The sequence below is a fragment of the Bubalus kerabau genome, chromosome 1 (assembly GCF_029407905.1).
Source record: "Bubalus kerabau isolate K-KA32 ecotype Philippines breed swamp buffalo chromosome 1, PCC_UOA_SB_1v2, whole genome shotgun sequence".
NCBI lineage: Eukaryota > Metazoa > Chordata > Mammalia > Artiodactyla > Bovidae > Bubalus > Bubalus kerabau.
The window spans coordinates 150,687,622-150,713,380 of record NC_073624.1 but is presented as its reverse complement, the minus strand read 5'-3'; the positions used below and the strand labels follow the sequence as shown (position 1 = coordinate 150,713,380).

The window sequence follows — 25,759 nt, the reverse complement described above, 5'->3', positions numbered from 1 at the left end:
AGTCCGCCTCCCCAGGCCTCTGAAGGTACCAAGCTTCTCACTGAGGTCCACACGGGGTAGAGCCCTATGCCCCACCCCCAAACCCAAGACTAGAAGGTGCACAGGACAAGGAGCATGGAGCAGCAACCAGGAGTGAGGCCTGGTAAGCCCTGCCACTTGCTGCTGCGTGACCTGGGCAAATCGCTCTACCCCTCTGGTTACCTTGCCCAGCCTCAAGATAAGGACAAAAAGCCCTCACTGCCCTCCCACCCTACAACTCCCTGTCAAGGGATCCCGTGCACCCCATCACTGTTACGGTGACTGCAGGGTGGCCCACGGGAGCGCAGCAGTGAGGGACCTGACATGGCGAAGCCCGGGGGCTCCACCATCACATCCCTCACACCCGGTGCCTGTGGGACCCGGCAGGAGGCTCACTGCCCAGGCTAGACAAGGGGCAGGGCAGGTCTCCTCAGGCCTTCACCTCCTGCCTTCCCAATAAGCCCACAGGCCCACAATGAGGAATGCGAGGGAGCACACGGAAGCAGGGGGGATGCTGGGAGCGGGTGTAGAAATCTTTGGCAGAGAGGACAGGCTGACAAAGAGATATGACATCGAGGGGCGTCTGTCCCTAGGCCTGACCTATCACTGACTGCCAGGAACGGGAGGAGAGATCAGCTGGGGCTACATGGCCCCATCGTGCCAGAGGAACCACACTGGCTGCCCCCACAGGGCCCAGGAAAGGGGACTGTGCCAGCAATGACATAGACACATAAACACATACACACACATGCAAAGCAGGCTAGCTCACGGGCAGGCTAGAGAATGGCTGGGTGGCCTAGGGAAAGGCCTCAACTCCTGTTTCCCGCACCCCATTTTTCTCCTCTTAGAGATGCAGACGATAACAAAAGAGCAAACACTTAAGGATGAGATGGTTGGATGGCATCACCGACTCAATGGACATGAGCTTGAGTAAGCTCCGGGAGTTGGTGATGGACAGAGAAGCCTGATGCACTGTAGTCCATGGGGTCGCAAAGAGTCGGACATGACTGAGCAACTGAACTGAACACTTATTTAGCACTTAATATGTGCTAGGCACTATTCTAAGTGCTTGATATACATATTAACTCATCTGGCCATTCTGACAATGTAAGCAGCAGAGTCCTATTGTGCTTATTAGTTTAGAGAGAAGGAAGCTGAAACATGGAGAAGCTAAGAAACCTGCCCAGGAGAACCCCTTGGAGAAGCGGGGCTGGAACGCAGCAGTCCGACTGCACACTGCTGCCTTGCGCCCACTCAGGATGCACGAACCATCTCCAACTTAGAGAGCCCAAGGGGAGACTGCCACCTCTTCCAGGAAGGCGGCCGAGCTCTTAGCACCTGCTTTACTTTTACATGTATATTTCTTTTTAATGGGGTGGGGAGGGCATGAATGTCAAGATCACAGAGTCCCTGAGGAGGCTGAGGACATCGTCCAGCAAAGCCAGAGGGTCAGAGCTGGTCTCTTGGGCCCCTCACTGAGGCCTCTGTGAATGGGGCAGAGAGGGGCAGGGGCCTGGATTTTTTGACCAAAACCCCAGGGGAGGACAGAGATCTGGATGGAGACCCAGTTGGGCCCTGCTCTGTACGACCCTGGGCCAGCTGCTTCTGCGGGCACCAGTTGTCTCCTTCGTGAAGTGGGCCAGGAGTGGAGAGAGGGTCTGAGACCCCTTCCGGATCTGCCCCGAGAGCCTCTGAGGCTGTGCTGTCATCCTGGGCTGCCTGGGTGGGAGTGAGCTCCCCACTGCAGGGGCATTCCAGCAGAGAGCACTCCCAGCCTGGAAGCCAGGACCGGCAACTTTCATGGGACTCTCGGGCAGCAGGACGCCAGCAGCAACCCACTAAGCATGAAGCTCTGGCCTCCTCCAGAGGCTCCCTGGAGTAGGAGAAGGAGCCGGCCCCCCTCAGGAATGTGCTTGCCAGTGTCGCCTGGCACACCGTTCCCATAGCTCTTCCCTGTGGGCGCCCTAGCCCTGGGGGACACCCAGCCAGCTGTGCCTGCTGGCCTTCCTTCCTGCAGACCAGAGCTGCTTTTCTCTCGCTGTCCAGGAGAAGGCAAATGCCCAGGCCTTCCCCGGCCTCCTCCATGGGCACTAGAGCTGGCACTGACCAGGTTGCTGAAGGGCCAGGGGAAGGAGGGCTGGTCCTCCCTGCAGGGAGGAGAGACTCCTGGCGGCCACACCCTCGCTCAGGCTGTTCCCTCCTCCAGGAAGCCTTCCGTCCCTCCCTCTTAAACAACTTCTCAGTCTTCAGGGCCCAGATGAAACATCTCCCTTCTGTCAGGCTCTCCTGTGCCCGCAGGCTCAATGGAGCTTTTTTTCTGATGGGCCTCTCTGGAGCTCTATGCAGCCTTTATTACCACTTTATTCATCCTGCTCATAGCAGTTCCACCCGTGTCTTTCTCCCTGATGAGACTTGACTCCCGAGAATGTCATTTCTTCCATACCCCCAGAGTTGGACAAACAGGAGATCCATAGTAGGTGTTCAGAAGACAACCATGGAACTGAAGAGAACCAGGGCCTGTCCCCGCATCCCAGAAGAAAGACAGTTCATCATCACAGATGCCTCCCTTAGAGCACAAGTATTTCTCAAGGCTCCTCCCCTTCCCTCCTGGGTCCCAGGCCCTGGAGATGGCTGGTATTTTCAGCCCTGTGAATCCTACAGAAGCAACTGAGGCCCAGAGAGGGACGTGCGTGCCCAGTCTCACACACAGCAAGGCTGGTCTCTGGAGTCCCAGAGCACAAAAACCCCAACCACGTGTCGTCTAGCCCAGCCACCCATGCCTGCTGTGGGGGGAGAAGGCAGAGGGTTGGACTTACCCCAGCATCCAGAGATCAGCACAGAAAGCCAGACCGCGAGGCAGCTGGAGGCTACGTGGCACCTCATGGCTCCTGAGGACAAAAGGGGGAGAGGGTGAGAAGCTGCCTGTTGGAGCTGCCCTGCTCTTCCAGCGCCTCCAGCACTGCCCACCCCCGCTGCTCCCAGGAGAACTGGGTCTGAGACAGGAGGAGAGGCAACTGAGGCAAATGGGGGCTGGGGGCGGGGAGAGGACATGGGGAAGAAGAGAGGGTCTGCAGCCTGTGGTTTTGTCATCGTCCAATGCTGGGTATAGCACAGCGGCCTGAGAGTGACAGAGATAAAGGCAGGGGCAACGGTCTCCTCTTTGCCCTCGTGGAGGCGGGTTGCATGGCCTGTGGGCAGAGCTCGGGGGCTCAGGGACAGGTCTGTGACATACACTAGGCTCCATGGGTGGAGGAAAGGGCTGCTGCCTGCCACTCTAGGATAGCATCCCTCAAGAGAGATGGAACCTGGTGCAGGGGGACAGACTTAGGACCCAGGTGCTGAGCGGGAAGGCGGGTATCTCAGTGTGCTTGGCAGACCCACTGCTCCAACCACCACCCCAGCCAAAGTGCCCAAGCATGTCCTTTCCTGTTTTTATATCTGTATTTCAACTCATAACCTTGGATATGAAGGAAGCACCAGGCCACAGTGTCCAAAGAGGCATAGAGAAGGGAGGTAACTTGCCCCCAGCAAGTCTGTGGGAAGTTGGATCTGGATTTTTCTGTCTGGCTAAGCTCTAGAGAGATTTGGGATCCATCAGCCAAAGGCTCAGCAAGGCGGGCTCCCATCTCTAAGCCTTCAGATTTGGGGCTTCACCCCACCCTTCAAGCCCAGCCCCATGACAGCAGGGCCATGGTTCTCTGGTTCCTTCTTTCGCCTGCAGGCCTCCCTGGAGCCCAGCAGTGACACCAAGAGAGGTCTGCACTCCTCCGCTGGGAGTCCCTGCCTCCCGCTGAACAGTCTGTTAGTGCGGTCTCACCTCTGTGTCTCAAGTCAAGCCCACTCACCTCCCCATCCCCACGGTCTAGCCAAGGGTCCACACACCCTCCTTCAGGCAGCACTTACTATGCCCCTCGCCTGGGAGGCATTACCCTTCCCAGTTCGTAAGGGTCTGGAGGCTGAAAGCTGTTAACAATTTGCTCAGAGACCCCCAACTAGTGAGTGGTGAGGTCAGCATCTGGATCCAAGATGATATGCCCCCTCCCTCATCAATACATGATCAGGAAAGCCCTGGGGAGGCCGGGGGAGCTGAAGAAAAGGGTTTTGTGGAGAGACTTCTACATCTCTGCAAGATCTGGGCTGGGGGCTTCAGAATGGGCCCAGAGTACAGTCCCTTGGTTCCGGACTTGGAGCCAGCTCCCTCTCCCAGCCCCGTGCTGAGTGCAGGATGGAGCCTGCCCCACACCACACACAGTGGCCCATGGTACCCCGTGTTTCCCTGGAATACTGTACTTAAGATGTTCTAATTATCAAGTATGAAACAGAAATGTGGGAAAGATAAGATTCTAAGATGTTTTCACATCATAAAAGACAAATGCCCCCATCATAGCCCTATATTGCCACCCCTTTGTGTTTTCAAGAGTCAAGAGCTTATCCCAGGGGCCAGGAAGGGCACAGAAATGAGGTGAACCAGTGGTGGGAAAGACGGCCATTCAGAGGCCACGTGCTCTGTACAAAAGCAACCGCTGCTGATGTGTTTCAGCCAAGAGGGAATGTGGGCCCAGTGTGCCCAAGCTTCCGAGTTTTCTCAACCAAAAGCTGGAAATTTGGCTTTTCCTATGAATTCAATTTTTACATGTTGGCAAATAATTCCATTTTATGAGCCAAACATGACCCATCTGATGGCAAGAGCAGGCAGCTTGGGCCTGGTATGCGTCCTGCAAGGCCTTTTTCCCGATCCAAGCAGATCCACTCGCACTACAGACGCACGCCAGTGATGCGGCTGCTGTTTCTCTTTAGGATGACGGAGACACCCTCTACACAAAAGAAATTCACTTTTCTCGTGTCACGATAATTCACACATAACTCTCCAGGTCGACACTGCCATATCCACCTCCATTTTCAGAGCTGGGTAATAGCTCATGGTCTGGATGTCTTGTCATAGAGACAAACAGCCCTATTGTTGGGCATCCGAGTGTTTCCAGGTTCCACCACACAGGCAACATCGCAGTGGACATCTCTCCACACATAACTGGGTTGGGACTTTGCTCTTAATCTTGGTTCTCCAACAGTAGCATTAATGGGCCAATTAAATACAACACAGGGCATGCATGTAAACTTCTCTTAGACATTGTCATATTACCTTCTGAAAGGCTGTGGCAATTCCCACTCTCTCCAGCAGCGTAGGAGAGGGCCTATGTGCCCACCTGGAAGTCATCCCTCTTTTAAATGGCTGCCAATCGGATGCATGAAAAATGGTATGGCCTTGTTGCTTTAATTTGCATTTCCCTAACTGCCAAGAAGGTTGAACACGATGCCTTTTTCTAAATGTTCAAACCACCTTCCATCTGTTATCGTGTGTTAGCCCATCATATCCTGAGAAGAAGCTAGCCAGTACTGCTACCATTATCCCTGATTTACAAGTGGAGAAACCGAGGCACAGAGCAATTAAGTGACAATCTGACATCTCACAGTGAGTGAGTGTCTTTTAAAAACAGATCTCCAGCTCTCTGCCTTTGGAAACCAGCTGTTATGAGAATTAAACAACATCTGCTAAGAAGATCATCCACAAATAGCTGGGAGTGCACACATTCTGCTGAGCGTTGCAGGAAGTTCGCAGTGGAAGGAAGGAAGGAAGAAAATGAATGAACACTTACTGGGATTTTCACAGGTACGACTTTATTCAGTCCTCCCAAATGTCTCCAAAATGTAGATATTATAGTCCCCATTTTACAGATGAGGAAATTAAGGCTCAGAGAGGTTACCTAGCATTGGACCTGAGTCTCACGCTATTTCCATCACACTTTGCTGGAATTCCCAGGTGGCGCTAATGGTAAAGAACCCACCTGCCAATGCAGGAGAAATAAGAGACATAGGTTCAATCCCTGGGTTGGGAAGATCCCCTGCAGGAGGGCATGGCAACCCACTCCAGTATTCTTACATAGAGAATCCCCATGGACAGAGGAGTCTGACGGGCTACAGTCCATAGGGTCACAAAGAGTCAGATATGACTAAAGCGACTTAGCGTGCACACACACACACATGCACACACTCACACAGACATGCTGCTGCCCACCCCCACCCCGTCCACCCTGTTTCCTAATCTATAAAAGAGGAAGCCGTGGCCCCTCCCTCAAGGAAGACAATACACACAATACAACAGACACAGGATGAATGAGACACAAAAAGGTGAGTGTGTGCGCACAGCACACAGGCGTGTGTAATGCAACTCCCTTTCCGCATGCTGGCTTAGGCTCTGGCGCTGCTGGGCAGGCACCCTGTCCCCATCCTCTCTCCTTAAACATCTGTCTCCCCTTCAGAGGCACTCACACTGCCTCAGTGTCCCCCTTCTGTCAGTCAATGGCAACCAGATAATGTTCTCACTCGGCAGGATTGGCAGAGGCCACCTCGGGAGTATCCAAACACCGGGACAATCTGAGCTGCATCCTGACTGTCCCTCCTCACCTCGGGGCCAGGTGTCATGAACACTATGTCGGGGAGCACAGGCTCCAAAGGGTAAAGCAGAGTAGCCAGGACAACGTGGGTCCGTCCCGCCACTGGGTTTTCCCAGCGATCCCAGGTCTTACTCTTCCTTTGGTTCCTTTGGCCACGAGGACGAAAGCAGAGAGAACAGAGGCTGGTGGCTGTGAGAAGCAGCACCTGGGCCCCCACCTCCCGGTCAGGTGTCACAATGGATGCTGCCTTTGCCTGCCAGCATTTCCTCAGGGCTGAGGCTGCAATGAGTGGCATGGATCCCCTGGGAGAGCCTGACCTCACTCCACCCTATGCAACAGCTGTTCCCCAGCCTCCTGGCCCTCTGCCCTACCCCCCAGCAGAGCTACATGGCCTCCTCCACCCTGGGAGGCTGTGCCACCCTGAGCTCCCAGCAACCCTCACGTGTCCCTGCTGGACCAGGAAACCCAGACACACACCCTTCTGTGCTGGGCTTCTTGTCTGGCCTGGGATAGGTGCCAGAGACCTGCCCCAGAGGTAAGAGCAGGGTTAGAGCTGTCTGCCCCAAAATCCACTCTGGCAGGAAGCTTTCCAAAATCTCTGAAACATACCCACTGCCAAGAAGATCCAAAGCCCTCAGGCTGCCAATTTCCAGCATCTTTTTTCATGCCAAGCCCAGTACCAGGCACTGTGGGAGGATTAAGGAGCCATGAGAAGGGCTGCAAATGTGGGTGAGGAACCAAATAAGCAATAGCGCCTGTCGCTGTCCAAGGCCATGTGAACAGAGAGCTCTCGAGCCTTCCCAAAGAGCTGAGATGTGAGCTGCACAGAGTTCAGGAGGCAGAATGTCAGCGTCTACTGAGTGCCTATAATGTGCCAGCCACTGTGGCGTACAGTGTGTTCTGCATTCTGGGGCTCAGAGAGGTAAAGCTTGAGGTCACACAGCTAGTATGTGGCCAAGCCCAGGGTCCCGTAGCCTCAGCCCCAACCCTTGCTGAGCTCAGACATGTTGTCCCAGGGCAGGCCCAGGGTGAGGGCCTGGTGGGAAGGCCTTGGGCAGGATCCTGCATGTACTCAGAGGCCAGGAAGTCAAGCCATGGTCCACAGCCACAGTTTACAGGAACCAGCAGCAAGGCCAAGTGCATGTGCCAGGAAGAGCAGGCACAGCTGGGGCTGCCGAGCAGGATCCTGTTTCCTCTGTCCTTCTATGCTGTTGGTATCTGACAGACATTGCTCTGGAGCCCGTACCAAGAAGAGAATGCATGCACCACCAGGGTTGACCAAGTCCCCTCCTCTGCACCCTCATCCCTGGAGGGAGTGGACAAAAAACTGTTCCAGATTCAAGGCAGCACCCCTGCCCACCCTGGCCTTCACCTTGTCCTGACTTCAGCCCATAAAATCCTGCTACTCATAGAGGCCTGGGCTAAGGGCCAGCAAGGGAGGCTCTGGCAGGTGGCACAGTTACAACATCCAGGGAACTGCCCCACAGAGGAATGACCCCCCAAAATCAAATCAAAGCCTCATGTACACCTGAGAGAGCTTGTGAGCTGCAGGGAAAAGCTTCCAAGCCAAGAGTGGCCACAAGGCAATGTCTACCCCAACATTACCTGCTATGGGCCAGGCGTGGGCATGGTGCTAAACTCTGCCATACAAACTGAAGACCTGGCCAAGAGGGAGCTGGCACCCTCCCTGGGAGACCAGCACAAACAGCATCGGTGAGCAAGTTCTACAGCGTGCTGGGGATGATACGTGCTAAGGAAAGAGGAAAGGAGTCGGGCAAGAGGTCTGAGTACCACTGAAGATAATGTATGAACACATGCTTGAAGAAACAGGAGAGCGAGCCACGCTACCTGGGGAAAATGCCTTCTGGGCAGACACAACAACCCGTGAAAAGGCCCTGAGGCAATATGCGCTAGCACCCCTGAGGGTCAGTGGGGAGGCCAGTGTAGCCAGTGGGGTGCACTGTGGGGAGAATCACAAGAGATGAGGGCAGGGGACGATGAGCCCACCGTGGGCACCTTGTACACCAGGGACATAAGTCAACTGGGAGTCATGGTCTTCAGACAGCCAAGAGGGATAAGAACGACTCAGGGGTTAAAGAGCACACTGGCTGTGGAGCTGAGGACTCACTATGAGGGGTAAGGGCAGATACAGGCAGACAGGTGTGGAGGCTATCACAGTGACACAGGCTGCAGGGGACAGGGGCTCCGGCGGGGACTCAGGCAGGGAGTCTGAGATCTGGCAGATGGGGACATTTTCAAAGTAGAACTCAGGGGGTTTCCTGCTGGAGTGGATAGAGCTGCACCAGAAAGAGCTGAGCCAAGGGTTCTGGCCCAGGACAGGGGAAAGCTGCTGCTGGGACCGACCAGGGAGCAAGATGTGAAGCTCAGGCTGGGACGCAGTGAGTCTGGAATGGCCACTGACCACAAGGCAGCAACGCGAGACAGGCAGGAGGACACCCTCAACTGGAGCTCAGTCCCCAGGCGGGGCTACAGATGCAGACGTGGGTGTGACCTGCACTTGAAGCCACCAGAGGGACAAGATCTCTGTGCCCCATACCTTTGAGCTGAGGCAGCTCGGCTGAGAACAAAGGAATACTTGGAATCTGTGTGCAGAGCCTACAGACGCATCTGCCCTTGTGGCCCAACAAGTCCAGAACTTTAGCTGAAGAAACCATCATGGCTGAGCACAGACACTCAGCCACAGAATGTCCATGGCTGTGTTATTTATGACAGTTCAGACACCCTCGGGGACTGGTTCAGTGGTGGGATGTCCACAGAAAGCACACAGGATTGTGTATGGCTTCGAACATGTGTGCACGTGTGTCTGTGTGAGATGCATATACAGGACAGTCATGTGAAACAGTGGTTTTAGCTGACTGGTAAGGTTATGACTGATTTTATATTCTTCCATTTACAATTTTCATTTTCCTCATTTTCTAGAATAGATACTCAATGTTTTGACAATCAGAGCCCTAACTTGTGTCCACCCTACCAAAACACTCTGATTATGAAGCTTCTTCCTCCGCTCCGCTGAGCCCTGCCCCAACCTCTCCACCCCCAGGCCCGCAGTCCTCTAAATGCCAGAGGAGACCCTTAGAGCTGGGTGGGTCCTCGATGGTCTTCAGTTAACCACACCCCTCAGCAGCTGCTCAGACCCTTCTAGGGACAGGAGTTCCCTCCCTCCAGGGCAGAAGGTCCCAGCTCGGAAGCCCTGCCTCTCGGCCTTCAGCCCCATGCTGCACTGCGGAGAGGAGGCCTAAGGAGACCCATCATCAAGAGGACTCCGCCTGCTCCGCCCATGGAGACCCAAGAGCAGATGAGTGGGCTAAAGCCGAGGCTTTGGAGACCAGGCCCAGGTCTGAAGCTTGGGCCTGTTCTGAGGGCTCTTCTTTCCCAGGGTAGGGGGCTGGGGTGGAGCAGGGGGACACTAACAATTTAAAAGTAAAACGAGTGCCCTAATGTATTTCATTCGCTCTCACACACATGCAAACTCTGTGAACTGCTGCAGGGGATGTCCCATCACCCAGTGGGGCCCCTGGCCCAACCCTGGAGGGTTCCTCCTTCCCATCCCCGCTTCCCCCAGGTGGGAGGGTGCCAGATTCCTCCCAACCTGCAGGGGTTTCACCAAAAGCCTCTGAACCAAACCTGAGATGAAGCCCAGGCAGCCTGGCTTCCTGGACAGACTGGAAAGCCTGCCTCTGCTTGGTGTGGAGCAAAGCCCTCTCCCCTCTTCCCAGAAACCCGCCCACTCTCGGCTCAGCTCCTGGGTGGGAGCTTCCTGTCCCCTTCTCCCACCGCTCCCCACAGCAGCCCAGTCAGGAGACACAGGGGCAGAGCGTGCGCTCAGTGCACGAAGAGGCACTTTCCGTCCCCGCAAGCAAGGGGACAAGAAGGAGCCGAGCAGAGGGAGGGAAAGGGCAGGAGGGGACATCTGAGCAGCATTTCAGCTTCTCAGGAAGGAGAGATTTTCACTGCAGGGTGCCACAATGTCGTTTGAAATGTTATGAATTCCCATAAAATCAGACGCACTCAACTTTGAATAGAAATACAGAAATACACTGCAGAAATCAAAGACAATTTGGGGATTATTCACCACCACTACACACAGAGATGTTCGTGCATGCGAGGAGGCACCTGCAGACACACTATTAGGGCCACTGATGGAAAAGCCACGGTCAGTCACCGACCGCCATGCTTCAGAGTCCACACCATCCAGGCCAGGCCGCTGGCTGGGGAGGCTGCTGGGATGGGAGGACACTTACGGGGACCCTACCCAGAAAGAGGGAAAAGCCCACCTGGTGGCCATTCTGTTGTGTCCTCCCCAAAGTTCCCACTGAGTGAAACAGGGTCCAAGATAGGGGGAGGCAGGTGAGTCAGGCAGGACTGGGAGGGGCATAGCCTGAGACCCCATGGTGGCATGTCAGGTGGCCCAGCATCCTCCATGGGAGGCCTGGTATCCTGAGTACCCTCAACCTATACTTCAAAAAAAAAAAAAGATCCAGCAGGAACTATATTTTATTCTGTCCTTTTTGGAAGTCACACACGGGCACGGTACACAAGTGCACAGGAGGGTGTTGAGCCGGAAGGGAGTCTCCCTTCCACCCAAGCCCACACCTTTCCAGAGGCAACCAACAATTCCTGAAGTACTGCAGGTACACATAAGGACATAGCACATGGGTCTCTCCTCTTAAAAAAAAATCTAAGGGCTATTCATGCTATCCATTCCTAGCTGCTTCACATGACAACGTATCCTGAAGGCTGTTCTAGCGCAGTACACACAGAACTGCTTTGCTATTTTTAGCAGCTGCAGAGGGTTCTATATGAAGGGACCATAATTAACCCCTGCTGATGGACATGCTGGGCATAACAAATACTCTTTTCTAACAACTTTAGAGACGACTCTGCACGACTCTGGTGGGCATCACCAGATGGTCAATAACGAAACCGGATTATGTTCTTTGGAGCCAAAGATGGAGAAACTCTATACCGTCAGCAAAAACAAGACCTAGATCTGACTGTGACTCAGACCATGAGCTCCTTATTGAAAAATTCAGGCTTAAATTGAAGAAAGTAGGGGAAACCACTAGGTCATTCAGGTATGACCTAAATCAAATCACTTATGATTATAGAGTGGAGGTGATGAACAGATTCAAGGGATTAGATCTTGCAGACAGAGCGCCTGAAGAACTATGGATGGAGGTTCATAACACTGTACAGGAGGCAGTGACCAAAACCATCCCAAAGAAAAAGAAATGCAAGAATGCAAAGAGGTTGTCTGAGGAGGCTTTACAATAGCTGAGGAAAGAAAAGAAGCAGAAGGCAAGAGAGAAGGGGAAAGATATACCCAAATGAATGCAGAGTTCCAAAGAATAGCAAGGAGAGATAAGAAGGCCTTCTTAAATGAACAATGTAAAGAAATAGAGGAAAACAATAGAATGGGAAAGACTACAGAGATCTCTTCAAGAAAATTGGAGATATCAAGGGAACATTTCATGCAAGGATGGTCATGATAAAGGAAAGAAGTAAATGGTAAGGATCTAACAGAAGCAGAAGAGATTAAGAAGAGGTGGCAAGAACACACAGACCTATACAAAAAATCTCTTAATGACCCAGATAACCACAATGGTGTGGTCACTCACCTAGAGCCAGACATCCTGGAGTCTGAAGTGGGCCGTAGGAAGCATTACTATGAACAAAATTACTAGAGGCGATGGAATTCCAACTGAGCTATTTCCTAAAAGAAGATGCTGTGAAAGTGCTGTACTCAATATGTCAACAAATTCAGAAAACTTGGCAGTAGCCACGGGACTGGAAAAGGTCAGTTTTCATCCCAATCCCAAAGAAAGGGCAATGCCAAAGAATATTCAAACTACCATACAATTGTGCTCATTTCACATGCTAGCAAGGTTATGCTCCAAATCAAAAGGTTATTCCAGCTTGGCTTCAGCATGACATGAATCAAGAACTTTCAGATATACAAGTTGGGTTTAGAAAAGGCAGAAGAACTAGAGATCAAATCGGCAACATTTGTTGGATCATGGAGACAACAAGGAAGTTCCAGAAAAACATCTACTTCTGCTTCATTAACTATACTAAAGCCTTTAACTGTGTGGATCACAACAAACTGGAAAATTCTTAAAGAGACAGGAGTATCAGACCCCCTTACCTGTCTCCTAAGAAACCTGTATGTGTTCAAGCAGCAACAGTTAGGACTAGACATGGGACAGCTGACTGGTTCAGATATAGGAGTACAAACGCTGGTTCAAAGGAGTACAAGGCTGTATACTGTCACCCGGCTTATTTAACTTATATTCAGAGTACCTCATGTGAAATTCTGCGCTGAATGAATCACAAGCTGGAATCAAGATTGCCGGGAGAAATATTCACAATCTCAGATATGCAGATGATACCACTCTAATGGCAGAAAGTGAAAAGGAACTAAAAAGCTTCTTGAGGGTGAAAGAGGAGAGTGAAAAAGCTGGCTTGAAACTCAACATTCAAATAACTAAGAAAAAAAAAAAAACACCAAGATCCAGTCCCATCACTTCAAGGCAAACAGAAGGGGAAAAAGTGAAAACAGTGGCAGATTTTATTTTCTTAGGCTCCAAAATCACTGCAGAGGATGACTGCAGCCATGAAATTAAAAGACACCTGCTCCTTGGAAGAAAAGCTATGACAAACCTAGACAGCGTATTAAAAAGAAGAGACATCACTTTGCCAACAAAGGTCCATATAGCCAAAGCTATGATTTTCCCAGGAATCATGTATGGATATGAGAGTTGGACCATAAAGAAGGCTAAGTGCCAAAGAACTCATGCTTTTGAATTGTGGTGCTGGAAAAGACTCTTGAGAGTCCCTTGGAAAGTAAGAAAATCAGATCAGTCAATCCTAAAGGAAATCAATCCTGAATGTTCACTGAAAGGACAGATGCTGAAGCTGAAGCTCCTATACTTCGGCCACCTGATGCAAAGAGCTGACTCTGGAAGAGACCTCGATGCTGGGAAAGACTGAAGATAGAAGGAGAAGCGGCAGCAGAGGAAGAGATAGTTAGACTGCATCACTGACTCAATGGACATGCATCTGAGCGAAGTCCAGGAGAGAGTGGAGGACAGAGGAGCCTGGAGTGTTGCAATCCATAAAATCACAAAGAGCTGGACACAACTTAGAGACTGAACAACAAAAATGATGTACATTTAGTTTGTTTTAAACCTTTGCATTAATGAATGAAACCACAATGAATATCCTTATTTCCATGTCTACATACATATGTGAAGTAGGAGATTTTCATATTTTTATAGGTGTTGACAAAACTGCTCTTCAAAAAGAGTGCACTAAGTCGTACTCCCTCCAACAATTAAGAAAGGGCCAGTTTCCCCATACCATCACCAGCACCAGGGACTCATTCTTTTTTTGTTTCAGAAAAGGCAGCTGAGGGTCCTGATCCTCAGATCCCCAGTCCCACTAGGGCTGGGAGGAAGAACAGAGGTGATCAAAGTTAGCTTTCTCCTAGCTCCCAACTCACCATCAGAGAACAGGCAACAGACACTGGCCCAGCTCTGGCATGTTGCACCCTCTACCCTAAGGGGCACTGCCAGTCACCACACCCTGTGCTCTCCCTCTGTGCCTGGGTCAGGCTATTTTCTCCATCCAGAGCACCACCTAGCCACACTCAGCATAACCAGCCTTTCTTCAATGTCCAGCTCTAATGCCACATCTTCCAGGAAAGCTTCTCAGACCTCTGCTGGCAGTGAGATCCTCAGCTCCCCTCGTCCTTCGTATATTTTTGGAGACAGCTATCCCAGCCGCAGGGTTAGTTAGACTTTCACACATCCTCCTTCTGCAAGAAGACCCTCAGTTCCTTGCAAGCAGAGTCTACCGCATACAGCCATCTGCCAACTTAACATCTCCTCTTGGTGTGTCTCTAACATTTAACTTATCCGACAGTGAGCCGATTTCTTTTCCAAAGGTTCCCCTCCTCGTCTTTCCCATCTCAGTAAATCCACTTCCATTGATACATTCTTTTAATTTTTTGATTAATTCAGTTAACCGATATCTTTCATGCATCCAGTAAGCGGCACTTTCCTCCCTATACCCTTCATCACCATATTTCAGGCACACTAGCTACTTATCAGTCTCAACTCTGCCAGGTTCATCCCTGTCCCCGGTCATCACTGTGGATGATCAAATTACTGGTCCCAACCCTTCACTCTGCATAGGATTGAGCATCTGCACCCATGCTGGGATCTCACAGTAGGCAGAGGATGCTGTTCCACCCTCGATGCTGGGCTTGACCACGTGACTCGCTTTGACAAACGGATGCTTTGGCTAACCTCCCTATGAGCAGAAGCACAGTTTTTATGCAGAGGGCTTGCCTCCTGAGCACCTGCCTTTCAATTTGAGAACATCCCTCAGGCAAAGTGAGCGGACTGAACCCACAGAGGGCCCAGAATCAGGCTCAGTCCCATCAGGCCTCGGTTTGCTGACCCTCCCCAGTTGGCCCATAGACACATGAGCAAAAGTGAATGATTGCTGTAATGGTTTGTTATGCAGCTTTACTGAGGCGGTAACTGACTGATACCAGCACTATGAAATGTATATAACCATAGAAGAAAACACAGAGGGAAATCCTCTTGCCATTGGATTTGACTATAACATCAAAAGCACAGGCAATAAAAGGATAGATAAATTGGAGTTTATCAAAATGAAAAATTTGTGTGCATCAAAGGACGCTATCTACAAAGTAAAATGGCCAACCTGCAAAAGATATTTGCAAATCACATATCTGATAAGGGATTAATACCTGAAGTATATAAACAATTCCGAAACAGCTTTTGAGTCAGGCTATATTCCACACTGGGTTTCTTATGAAAATCCCCTCTAGTATGAATGGTACAGCTTTCTGGGAGGCCATTTGGCACAATAAAACTCTAACCTTAAAAACACTCACACACCTTTTGACTTTGCAGTTCCACAAGCAGGAATCCCGCTAAGAAAACTGCCAGAATCGTGGCACAAAGGTTTGTTTTGAGGATGTTTGTGGCAGCGCTGTTTATACTCATAAAAACAGGCAAGTCAATGATCAATGACAGAGGTTTTACATGAGCAAGTTGGGGCGGTTTCATATAGGTACCTATGAGGCAGCCACGGAAAACCATGTCTTCAGAGAATGTTTATCGACAAGGAAAAATGTTCACGGCAAGCTGTTAAACAGAAAACACAATCTGCAAGGCTATGCAAAGCATGTTACCATGTTGGAAAAAAATGATAGATGTATATATCCGTAGAGAAAACAAACAGCAGCAACACAGTAAACACAATAAAAGCAGTACCTTTATCTTATTTTTGTGTAGTGAGCTAACAGGTGTTTTTTCTGTCCTTAATGTTTTTCTGTACTTTCTTAGCTATCTGCATTGAGGTACTAATAGTATTTAAACAAAGCAGCAAACACTCCATCTAAAAACAAGCTAGTAATCAAGACCGTATGGTTCTGGCATTCAGAGAGACTTATGGATCAGAACAGAATTGACGCTCCAGAAAGAAAACTATATGTCTATGGTCAACTGATTTTCAACAAAGGGGCCAAGTCCATTTAATGGTCTTTCCAACAAATGGTACCAGGGCAACTAGATAGCAAGGTGCAAAAGAATAAAGTTGGGCCCTGGATCACTCCATCTACAAAAATCAACTCAAAATGGATCAAAAACCTAAATGAAAGAGCTAAAACTCATCAAAGAAAAACAGGTGTAAACCTTCCTGACCTTAAATTAGGCAACAATTTCTTAACCATGACACCAAAAGCATAAGCAACATAAGAACAGTAGATAAGCTGGGCTTCACAAACATTAAAAATATGTATACTTCAAAGGACACTATCAAGAGAGTGGAAAGACAACGCAGAACGGAAGAAAATATGTGCAAATCATACATCTAACAAGGGACTTATCTAGAGTATATAAAGAATTCTTACAACCTAATAGTGAAAAGATGAATCACTCAATTAAAAAATGGCCAAAGGATCTGAACAGACATTTCTCCAAGGAAGATGTACAAATGGCCAATAAGCATATGAAAAGATGCTCAGTGTCATTGGTCATCAGGGAAATGCAAATCAAAACCATGATGAGCTACCCTTTCACACTCACGAGTACAGCTGTAATCAAAAAGACAGATAACAGCAGTGTTGGAGAGGATGTGGAGAAATTGAACCCTCCCACATTGCTGATAGGAATGTAAAATGGTGCAGCCACTTTAAAATAGTCTGGCTATTCCTCAAACTACTACAGAGTTATCATAAGACCCAGCAATACCACTTCTAGGTATACAGCTAAGAGACATTAAGACCTATGTCCACACAGAAACTTGAACATTCAAGCATTGTTATTCTTAACAGTCAAAAGGTGAAACAACCCAAATGTCTGTTAATGGACAAATGGATAAATGGAACATGGTCTATCCATGCAATGGGATATTATTCAGGCATAAAGATTAACAAAGTACTGATACAACATAAATGAACCTTAAAATCATCATGTTAAGTCAAAGAAGTCAGTCACAAAAGACCATGTGTTATATGAGTCTACCTATATGAAATGCCTGGCCAGAAAAGATAAACCTATACAGACAGGACATAGATTAGTGGTTGCTTAGGGTTGAAATGATGGAAGGATGCAGGGTGATAGCTAAAAGGTATGGAGTTTCTTTTGAAAAGGATGAAAATGTTCCAAAACACACTGTAGCAAAGGTTGTACTTTTCTGTGAATGTACTAATAACCACTGAATTGTAGACTCCAAGTGGGTAAACAGTATCATATGTGAACACCATCTCAATAAAGCTGTTTAAAATATAAAAACTAAATTTAGAAAGAAAGCAAGCTAGTGTAGAAACTGAAGTGTGTCAGAAGGTAAGCCAGTTAACTTGCCAAGTTTGACCACCGTGCAGACCCTTCTGCTTGCCTCCCTGGGCCCTGCCTCCCACCTCCAATCCAGGAGGTGGCTTGGCCTCACCTAGCCCCATCTTGCCACCCCTGAAGTCCATGCCCCGTGATGAGCCAAGCTGGGCCAGGCAACCCATGTTGCAGACACAGACACTGAGTGCCATAAGGCTGCCTTTGTCTTCAGCCTGAGAGCCAGGGATGGAAATGGAGACACCAGGTTCTGAGCATAGCCTTTGGAAAATCCGGGCCTGCCTCTGTGAAGGGCGAAGTGGACTTGGTTTTCCCAGCTCTGCTTTTTTCTGCTTCTCAGATGCTGACCACCGCCCTGCCCCCAGACAAGTCAAGACCATTTGCTCGGGGGCCAGGCGGCAGTCAGGGGACTGTGGGTGGGACCGTGTTCAATCTCTATTGCGTAGTTCACTGCCATCCCCAATTCAGGGGGGTGATCGCTCTCATCAGACAGATGGAGGGGTCCACATCTGTTCCAAGTCTCCACCTCCTTCTGCCCTTTAACCCTTTCCACTCTTGCCTCTTATACCCCAAAACCTACCCCAAAGAGTCTGGAATGCTGGGCAGCCATCACCCAACAATTTCCATGCTGCATCCTGAGGCATGACCCCCAACTCTAGGCAGCTGCTAGGAGGACATCTCTGCGGATTTTAACTCTGCAAAGGCTTTCTGTGAACGTGACTGCAAATTTAGACAGGCAGAGGTTAGGCCATTTCACCAAGGAGGAGGCTGAGCGCTGAGAGGATCAACTGTATGCTGAAAACTGGCCAAGGGGTCAGATGGCCAAGTCCAGGCCTCTTCCTTGGCACTGGACCCCAGAGAGCTGCAGGGAGTGAAGGCGAGAGAGAGAGAGCATGAAGGTGCCCACTTCCTGCTGTGGTCTCACTCACAGGAAGCATGAGAGTCCAGGCCAGGGTGGGCGCCGTCCTGGGAGATGGGTAAGGAAGGCTCTAAGCCAGCCTCACTCCTAGGAAAGGTCCATGCCAGGCTCTTCATCTGTATGTCCGCAGCTTAACGACTGTGATGTTAGCCACACTGGTTCCCTCGCCTGCCCTCCACCCTACCCGCTCCAGGACGCCCTCTATGACAGTCTCCCGTCTCTCATGGACACCAGTTCAGCATTGAGCCTCTCCTCCTCATCCTTAGGTGCAAACAGGAGTTTTCAATCACAGGGCAGACATAAATCACAGGGTGACCCCGGGGCAAGGCTGCGGGTCTCTCCAGGCTTCAGTATCCTTGCCTGCAGAATGCTACTTAGGACGTCACAGCTCATGCCTTTGCCGGGGCATCTCCATGCCCAGAGGTCCTCCCTCCCACCTGGCCACACGGGGACTCCGCTGCCAGGAAGAGGCTGAGATGCCACCTCCCCTGAGGAGTCTCCCTTGACCCCAAGCCTCCCAGGCAGAAGGGCCCCCATCCTCTATCTGGGATTCCTGTTGTGTGACTCACTTTGTTTTAAAGCACTTGACAAGGGCGTGCGAGTTCTTGTTTCTGTGCTAACCATGCTGAGCGCCCCTTCCCAGCCAGCCCGAGCCTGTGCATAGTAGGAGCACAGCAAGCATTCCAGGAGGAAATGGATGTAGATGCAGTCTCTTCAGCTGAGCAGCCTGAGGCTGTGATGCAGGGAAGGCCCAGGCCCGAGCGCCACCAGCCAGCAGGAAAGTGACTCTCAGTCAAGTCCACGTGGTGGAAATGGGGCCCCCAAACAGGGCTGGGATCCCCACCTTAAGGAACAGGAGGAGGGAAGGTAAGACCTGGGCTCTCTAATAGTAAGCTGATAGTTTTCCTTGTAAGTTAAGTGATTAATCTTTTCCAGATTGTTTGTGACAGCTACTTCCCCCCCCCAGATAATTGTGTGAGATGCTGTTCAGCTGCCTTTATGCTTATTAATATCACAACTCCTGAAAGGAGAAAGGGGAGCCCAGTGCAGGCTTCGTGGGGAAGGAGTTTTGGACCCTCTACCAAGAGCTCAATGAGGAACTCAGGTAACGCAAAACTGTCTCATTACGGGGTAGGGAGAAGGGACCATTCCAAACAGGGACCTTTAGGAGATTGGAGGAGACACCTGTACTCAAATCCCTGCTCAGCCTCAGTTTCCCCTCTGTATAAACCGAGAGAATACCACCACGACATTGGCAGACATCGTGAAGATTAAATGCATGCCCTTGAGCGTGCCTCACCCATGGCGAGCACCCACTAGATTCAAATGTGCTCTTGCCTTGCTCCACCCTCAGTCCCCGTCTCTTCTGCCTGATTCACAGAACACTGATGACAGGAGCAGTAACGCCCGTTACACGTGTAGGACACGCCACTGTCATGCTCATCACAGCCCAGTTCCAGCCCACCAGGATCGCGGGTCCTGAGGGATCAGGCACCAGGTGATCTCAGAGGACAGAGAGCACCATCCGTCCTGGCTGCCCGGCTCAGTGCTGCCTTTTAGGTCACCTGGGTCTCCCAGCACCTTGCAGGTGTCAATGGCACCCACTCTTTCAGATGATGAGACTGAATCTCAGGAATGATAAGAGGCATGGCCCCAAAACCCCTGAAGCGCTTGAACCTCAGTTCAACCGACTCAACTAGGAATTTGTTTAGGTAAGCCCGGAATTTGTCTCCTCCTGCCACAGCTTTCCCCACCTCCCCCATCCCCCTCCCCAGCAAACAGACCCTGCCAGAGAGGCTGAATCACCCTGCCAGAGCTGCTAGCTGGCTGTCCCTCTGCCATGCATTGCTAACCTCTGCTCAGATGTGCCCATCACCAAGACCCAGCCAAGGAAAGCCTTCCTACTTCACCTTCCTCCTCCAGGGATGAACAACTTGCCCCGAGCCTGGGGCAGGTAGTGATTTCAAACCCAGCCCCAGCTGCAATGCATGGTCAGCCATTGGTTGTCACTGAGTCCCAGCTCTATAGCGGCACAAAATCCACAGCCAGTTCCTTTTTCTCTTTTTACAGGTAGCTTAGCCATCACCTCCTCTGGGAAGTCTTCTCTGATTCCACCAGCTAGGGTGCAGCATGAAGCTGTGCCCCTCACTGTTAACAGCACACCACACACTGTGTGTGTGTGTACACACATCTGTCTCCTCCACTGGTCTCTGGAATCCCCTAGAATCAGGGCCCTGCCTTATTCACTTTGGTTGCTCTGGAGCCTAACATGGGGTTGTCATAGCACAGGAAGAGTTCAATATTAGGTACTGAAAATATGCAAGAATAAAGAGAGGGAGCAAGTAAAGGAGAGAAAGTAGAGGAGCAGAGCACAGCTGCTTGTCCCAAAGAGAGACTACAATTTGGCAGAAAGATGGAAAAAAGAGAGCGGAGACTACAGTGGGTATGTTCCATGCCAAACACTCCCGGAAATTCTGAAGGCAGTCCCCTCTGCTCCCCACAACCCACAGAGCTGCTCAGAAAAGGAAGTTAAGAACAGGGGGCCCAGGGCTGTGGTGGGGAGGGGCAGATGAGCATACTATCCTCTCCTCTCTGGGCCTCCGCTTTCCCATCTACGAAATGGGGATCCAATTTCCCAAAGGCAGGACAAAAACATGGAGAACTGACAGCAGATCCTTTGAGCAGGAAAACCACCGATGTCAGGGTGGGAGGCCATCAAGGAGGTTCAAGGTGCTGGGAGCTGCTGGGGCTCCCCCTCACGCCAAGCACTTTCCTTCCTCACACAAAGAACACTGAACACCTGGGGCAGAAAACTAGAACCAGAAGAAACCCAGAGATTCCCAGCAGACGGTCCACTTTGCAGATAAGGAAACGGGCCCAGGAGGGAGGCGGGAAGGTATTAACACATGCTGAGAGTGCCTGCCGTGTGCTAGACTTTCTGTAAAATGTCATAGATCCTTCCCACTGCCTATGAAGGGGCCTTACTGACCCATCCTACTGAGGAAGAGGCTGGGGCTGAGGAAGAATCCACCACTGGACTGACGTCTCGCAGCAGAAAGTGAGGACAGCCCGATTGGAACCCAGGGGGCTCTGGCGGTGGGAACAGAGCTCTTTCCATAGTACCGCACGGTGAGGGCTGGCCGGAACCAGGAGCACCAGAGCCGGTGAATTCAAGGTGGGAGGATTTGTCCCCCAATCCAATACTCTATTCTACATGATGCAAGGCTGCCCCACACTGTCCTAACCCCAGACCTGGTGTGTGAGATTCACAGAATCACTGAACATCAGGACTGGAAACAACTACAGGCGGCTCTTCACCCAACTGCGGGCCTCTACAGCATCCTCCTTTCTAGACTTTGAACCTGAACTTGTATGCCTCCAGTGACAGAAAGCTCACTACCTACACAGGACACATTCCCTGGACAGCTTGGTTAATTAGGAAGTCCTTCCTCTTAATGAATAAAATACTTCTTTTAAAGACCCAAAGGTTTTATGTGGTTTCTGGTTCACTCTGTCCACACTTGCTTCCATCTAGCTCTTCACATACCCTCTTTCTCACCATCCCCCACCTCAACCTCTTAATTTATCTCCTGACCCTCCCCAATTCCTCGTCCCCAGTACCCACTTTCTAACCTTTACTAAGGACATCTTTTTTAAAACACTCAATTTAAGAAAAAATATTTCACATCTGTATGAGCAATACACAAATCATAATTCTTAAAAATAACAAATTGCAGGCCAGAGTAATCATAAGTAAATTGATATTGATAAATAAGCTTTTCTCTAGAGCAGTAGGTGGTTTATTTTAATCTAATGAGTTTTGTATTTTCCCAGCTTTCAGATTCCATGATGAAGGGCTGTCTGCAATAGAATTACGACGCTCTCCGAAATATTGTAATTTAATGCCTCATTTTGTCAAGACTTTCTTGAAAATGAGATTTGTTCCTAGTGAAGAATTTTACTCAGCTCTTTCCCATATGCCCCCACTCTCCTCTCTGGGCATACGGGTTCTCCTTAGGCCGGGCCTGGGATGGGGGATGGAAAGAGGGAGAGAAGCCAGGTTAAACACAAGGGTCAGAAAAGGAGTGGGGAGGACCATTCCTGGCAGACACGGTCTTGTTTGTGGCTGAATAGCTCTCATTGCCCGCTCTGTGCCTCGCTACTGCCTCCCTGCCCAGACCTCATCCTTCCTTATGAGACGCGCAAAGGGCTCCTCTCTGGGGGTTGATAGAATAGGATACAGACCTGAGACCCCTACAGAGAGGAGAGAAAACCGATCCCACAGGCAGGAGAGAAGCAGAAACTAAAGCTACGAGGGAAACTAACAAGGCTATTTGTAGAGAAGCCTTTGGGCTCATTTAGTTGAATGCCCTCCAGGGACAGGGAGCTCAACACCATATCAACCAGGCTGGTGCACTGTTAAATGCACAGTTGCCAGGTCACTGGAAGGAACTTTTGATAGAGCTGGTTCCAAGAAACACTGAAAGGAACAGAACAAGAGGTCAAAAGAGCAGCCAGACCAGCTGGACTCACATCCCAACTGCCCATGTGGGTATGTGAGCTTGCCTGAGCTGCTTAACTCCTATGGGCTCAGTTTCCTACACCTCTGAAATGGAGATAATAATAGTACATATTCATAGGGTTGCTACAAAGATCAAATGAAGTAATACATGTGAAATACTCAGAATACAAGCTCACATACAATAAGCTCTCAATAAGTGGTGTTACTATCCCTGGTGACTCAAATCGTAAAGAATCTGCCTGCAATTCAGAAGACCTGGGTTTGATCCCTTCATTGGGTATATTCCTTGGAGTAGGGAATGGCAACCCACTCCAGTGCCTGAAGAATTCCATGGACAGAGGAGCCTGGCAGGCTACAGTCCAAGGGGTTGCAGACAGTCAGACACAACTGAGCAACTAACTCTTTCACTATCACCATCAACACGTGTGTACACAGACTACTTGAGAGGACACCAAGAAACCGGAAACTGACCACCTCTGGGAGTGAAACCTGGGTGGCTGCAGGAGAGAGGGAAAAGAGAGAGGTTTCACTGCATTCCATTTGGGGCCTTTTGAATCTTCTGCATGCTGAAACATCCCATGGACAAAGGAGCCTGGCAGGCTACAGTCCATGGGGTCACAAAAGAGTCAGACCCAACTTAGCAACTCAACAACAGCAACAACATGCCTATATTACCTACCTGAAAATAAAGTTGTAGAAACAAAAGTTACTTTGGTACTTCAAAAAAGAAAGACAAATTTTCTCTTTTAATGGACCCCAAGCTGCCTTCCAGGAGCTTTCACTCTCTGGGCTTATAGCCTCCAGAATCACACAGTCAACTTCTGCCCTTTGAAGCACACCACTCATTTGCACAACAGACCTATCCTGAACACCAGCCCCAAGCTGCTAGAGGCAAAGAACTCAAGAGAGGCCAAGCCAGACCCCATCCCTGTTGCCTGGAAGGTGAGAAGGACACTCAGCCTCACCATCACCATCCTAGGTCTCCCAGGTGAAACCCTTATGGTGACACGTCTTCTCTCCTACTTGGCCCACTTGCTCTTGAAGAGCTGCCCTTTGTACCTGAACTGTTTCAGGTCCCTACTTTTGATTTTAAAATTAGGCAAGATGACTACTTAATGATACACGTGATGGAGGGTTTAGGGGTGAAGTGAGCCAGTTACACAACTAACTTTGAATACAGCCCTAAAGAAATGGTTTGATGATACATACATGATAAATGAAATGCAACAAAATGTAAACTGTAAAATCCCCAGTGGTGGGTACATGGGTGTTCACTGTACAGGTCTTTCGAACTTTCTGCATTTGAAAATCTGTATGATAAAACTGGGTGAAAAGGAAGAGAATTTAAAACCACATGAAACTTTTTACATCTAGGTGACTCTCCAATGGCCTTGTCCTATGGATTGGGGACTTTCAGAGAAAACTAGAAAGAGAGACAAATCTAAAATTGTAATAGAAGATGTCAACACATATTTCTCAAAAATGGACAAAAAAAGCAGAAAACAAATCAGAAGGATACCAGCGTTTAATCAACCCGACTTATGTATCTGACCTCACTGAGAAAATGAAAACTGTGAACAACTACAGAATAAACACTCATCTAATGAAGCAATGGATAATTTACCAAAATCCTACATTCTGGGCCATAAAGTAACTTTCAAAATATTTCAAGGAACTGAAATCATTCAAAGTATGTTCTCTAATCATAGCATATTAAGCTCAAAAACAAGCATAAAAAAATGAGGAAATCCCCAAATGTTTGGAAATAATGTCTTTCTAAGAAATCATAAATCAAAGAAGAAACTGCAACAGAAATTAGAAAATATTTTGAGCCTTAAAATAATTAAAATATAACATTAAAATTTGTGACATATAACTTTTTTGCTTGGAGGGAATTTTATAGCCTTAAATTCAGATTTTCAAAAAGAAGAAAATCCAAAAAACAATGATCCATGTATCTATCTTGAAACATGTTTTAAGAAGTAAATTAAACTCAAAGAAAGTTAAAATTTTTTTTCAATTTACTAAAGAAAGGAAATAAAATATAAAACAAAAAATCAGTAAATTAAAAGTTTATTAAAAAATCAGTAAATTAAAAGATCAAATTGCCAACATTGTTGGATCATAAAACAAGAGAATTCCAGAAAAACATCTACTTCATTGACTATGCTAAAGCCTTTGACTGTGTGGATCACAACAAACTGTGGAAAATTCTTAAAGAGATGGGAATACCAGACCACCTTACCTGCCTCCTGAGAAACCTGTATGCAGGTCAGGAAGCAACAGTTAGAACCATACAAGAAACAACAGACTGGTTCCAAACTGCTCAAGGAGTATGTCAAGGCTGTATATTGTCACCCTGCTTATTTAATGTAAATGCAGAGTACATAGTGTGAAATGCCAGGGATGAAGCACAAGCTGGAATCAAGATTGCCAGGAGAAATATCAATAACCTCAGATATGTAGATGACACCACCCTGATGGCAGAAAGCGAAGAGGAACTAAAGAGCCTCTTGATGAAGGTGAAAGAGGAGAGTGGAAAAGCTGGTTTAAAATTCAACATTCAAAAAACAAAGACCATGGCATCCGGTCCACTCATTTCATGGCAAATAGATAGGGAAAAAGTGGAAACAGTGAGAGACTTTATTTTCTTGGGCTCCAAAATCACTGCAGATGGTGACTGCAGTCCTGAAATTAAAAGATGCTCCTTGGAAGAAAAACTATGACCAACCTGGACAGCATATTAAAAAGCAGAGACATTACTTTGCCAACAAAGGTCTGTACAGTCAAAGCTATGGTTTTTCCAGTGGTCATGTAAAGATGTGGGAGTTGGATCATAAAGAAGACTGAGTGCCAAAGAACTGATGTTTTTGAACTGTGGTGTTGGAGAATACTCTTGAGAGTCCCTTGGACTGCAAGATCAAACCAGTCAACCCTAAAGGAA

At 49.2% G+C, this 25,759-nt stretch overlaps 1 protein-coding gene across 4 annotated transcripts in view; it reads right to left on the bottom strand.

The window, feature by feature from the left end:
• Positions 1 to 25,759, bottom strand: part of CDH23 (cadherin related 23) — a 435,990-nt gene that overhangs the window by 392,580 nt on the left and 17,651 nt on the right. For all 4 annotated transcript variants that reach the window (XM_055535167.1, XM_055535177.1, XM_055535147.1 and 1 more), the window contains exon 2: positions 2,835 to 2,906. In XM_055535167.1, the coding sequence (XP_055391142.1) occupies positions 2,835 to 2,901 (67 nt within the window). In that variant the 5' untranslated portion in view covers positions 2,902 to 2,906. The remainder of the gene's footprint in view (positions 1 to 2,834; positions 2,907 to 25,759) is intronic.